Genomic DNA, 2,306 nt, shown 5'->3' with positions numbered 1-2,306 from the left:
CCCCCCCAAACCCCCACTGAGCCCCCAAAGCCCCCCGTGTCCCCCCCAGGCTCACCCACGTAGTGCAGGACGTCACGGGGGGTGAAGGAGGGGGGGGGCAGGGTCATTCCCAGCCCCTCCTGCCGGGACACCAGGATGGGCACACTGAAGCTGTTCTCCTCCAGGTACTCCACCGTCAGCTGGGCCCCCCCCGGCCGCAGCAGCACCTCATCCGCGCTGGGGGAGGAAACACAGGACCCTTGAGACCCCCCCAGAACTGACCGAAACCCCCCAGGACCCCCCTGGGACCCTCCAACCCAGCACAGCCCCAAGGGAAGGACAGGGCCCCCACCCAGGGAAGGGGCTTAGCTGGGATGGGACTCTCCCCTGAGGGGTGTCCCTGTGCCCTGGGGGGTGTCCCTGTGCCCTGGGGGGTGTCCCTGTGCCCTGGGGGGGTGCCTCCCTGCCATGGGGGGGTGTCCCTGTGCCCTGGGGGGGTGTCCTTGTGCCCTGGGGGGGTGTCTCCCTGCCCCAGGTGTCCCCCTCACCTGGGGAAGGTTCGTCCCCGCAGCTCCCGGATGAACTGGGCGCTCCCGGTCCGGGCAGGGCGGCTCCCGGGGGGCTCCTGATCCGGAGCTTTCGGGGGGCCCCTGCGCCGCTTCACTGTGGGAACAGGGCACGAGTGAGGCCACGGGAAACGTGGGAATGCAGGGATAACGGGGGATATAAGGATACACTGGGATATGGGAGTGGGGAGAAAGCAGGGGACAGGGGAAATGGTGATACAGGGGGACACAGGGATAGGGGGGAACACATAGGGACACAGGGATACAGAAGGACACAGGGATACAGGAGACACAGGAATACAAGGATACAGGAGGCACAGGTATACAGAGGACACATAGATACAGAACCACCCAAGGATACAGGAGAAAAGGAGGACACAAGGGGACATGGGAATACAGGGAACACAGGGAGACAGGGGAACACAGGGAGACAGGGATACAAGGGGACACAAGGAACACAGGAGGATACAGGGGACACAGAGGGACACAGGCATGGGTGGCTCCCTGGAGAACACCGAGGGATACAGAAGGAACACATGGATACAAAGCCAGGAACATGGCTGGAGCCAGGGACACACAGACACAGAGGCACTCAGGGATCCCCAGGAACCCAGCAACCTCCCCGTGGACCCGGGGACACGTGGATCCAGAGGGACCCCTGGATCCAGAGGGACCCCTCCAGGCACGGAGGGACATGGGAGGATCCGGGAAGACATAGATCCACAGGGACTGGGAGGGATCCGCAGGGACCCGGGTGGATTTAGGTTTCTATGGATCCACGGGGACCCAGGTGGATTTCAGTTTCCATGGATCCACAGAGACCCAGGAACATTCAGACCCACAAGGACTTGTCTGGGCTGGAGTTTCCATGGGATCCACAGGGATCTGGCCACAGCTGGATCCACAGGGACCAAACAACATCCCTAGGGACTCCTACAAACCAAGGTTTTTATGAATACATGTGGATCCAAGAGCAGATAAATCCAGAGGGACCTCAGAACACAGGGATTCACAGAAACCCAGGAACAGAGGGATGCACAAGGACCTGCCTGCACCTGGGAAGCTCGTGAATCTGTGGAGACCCACGTGGGCCTGGGCTTCCATGGAAACACATGGATCCAGGTGTTCCTGGATCCACAGACACCCAGGAATCCACATGGATCCAGAAACAGATGGATCCACAGACACAACCAGGAATTCACATGGATCCAGAAACAGATGAATCCACAGATACAACCAGGAATTCACATAGATCCAGGTGTTCCTGGATCCACAGACACCCAGGAATTCCCACAGACCCAGAACGGATGGATCCAGGAGGACTCATGGGGGCCTGGGTTTCTCTGGACCCACATGACCCAGGAACACGAGGATCCACAGGGACCCGAATCCACAGTGACCTGAATCCACAGGGATTGACGCGGACCTGTCTGGACAGGGGTCGCACAGACCCCCCCGAATCCAGACACGGATGGGACACGCCACGGACACGTGTGGACCCCCTGGAGCACCCACAGAGTCCTGGCATGGATACAGAGGGACCCAGGCCCCCACCCCAGTCCCTCCCAGTGCCCCCCCAGTGCTCCCAGTTCACTCACTGACGGAGGGCCCCCTGAGCACGGCGCACTGGGGGCAGTGGTACAGGTCGATCTCAGCCGCCGCCTCCTCCTCCACCCCCACGCAGCTGTGGGGACACCCAGTCACTCCCAGTAACCCCCAGGCACATCCCCAGTGCCCCCCAGTAACTCCCAGTCACCCTCA

The 2,306-nt window shown here is 61.4% G+C and overlaps 1 protein-coding gene across 1 annotated transcript; it reads right to left on the bottom strand.

Annotated features, from left to right (window-relative positions):
• Positions 1-17: 17 nt before the first annotated feature.
• On the bottom strand, positions 18-2,241 carry LOC114073011 (histone lysine demethylase PHF8-like; the record flags this gene model as incomplete). The annotated part of the gene is made up of 3 exons (XM_027910816.1): positions 2,144-2,241; positions 528-642; positions 18-216 (listed from the first exon to the last, which is right to left on the bottom strand). Coding segments are annotated over exons 1-3 (315 nt in total), but the record flags the coding sequence as incomplete, so codon positions are not given.
• Positions 2,242-2,306: the final 65 nt, after the last annotated feature.

The sequence above is a fragment of the Empidonax traillii genome, unplaced genomic scaffold (genome assembly GCF_003031625.1).
Source record: "Empidonax traillii isolate 1590-97213 ecotype Southwest subspecies unplaced genomic scaffold, ASM303162v1 scaffold4945:size18060, whole genome shotgun sequence".
Classification (NCBI taxonomy): Eukaryota; Metazoa; Chordata; class Aves; order Passeriformes; family Tyrannidae; genus Empidonax; species Empidonax traillii.
The sequence above is the reverse complement of the archived record's forward strand: the minus strand, read 5'-3'. Positions and strand labels throughout refer to the sequence as shown.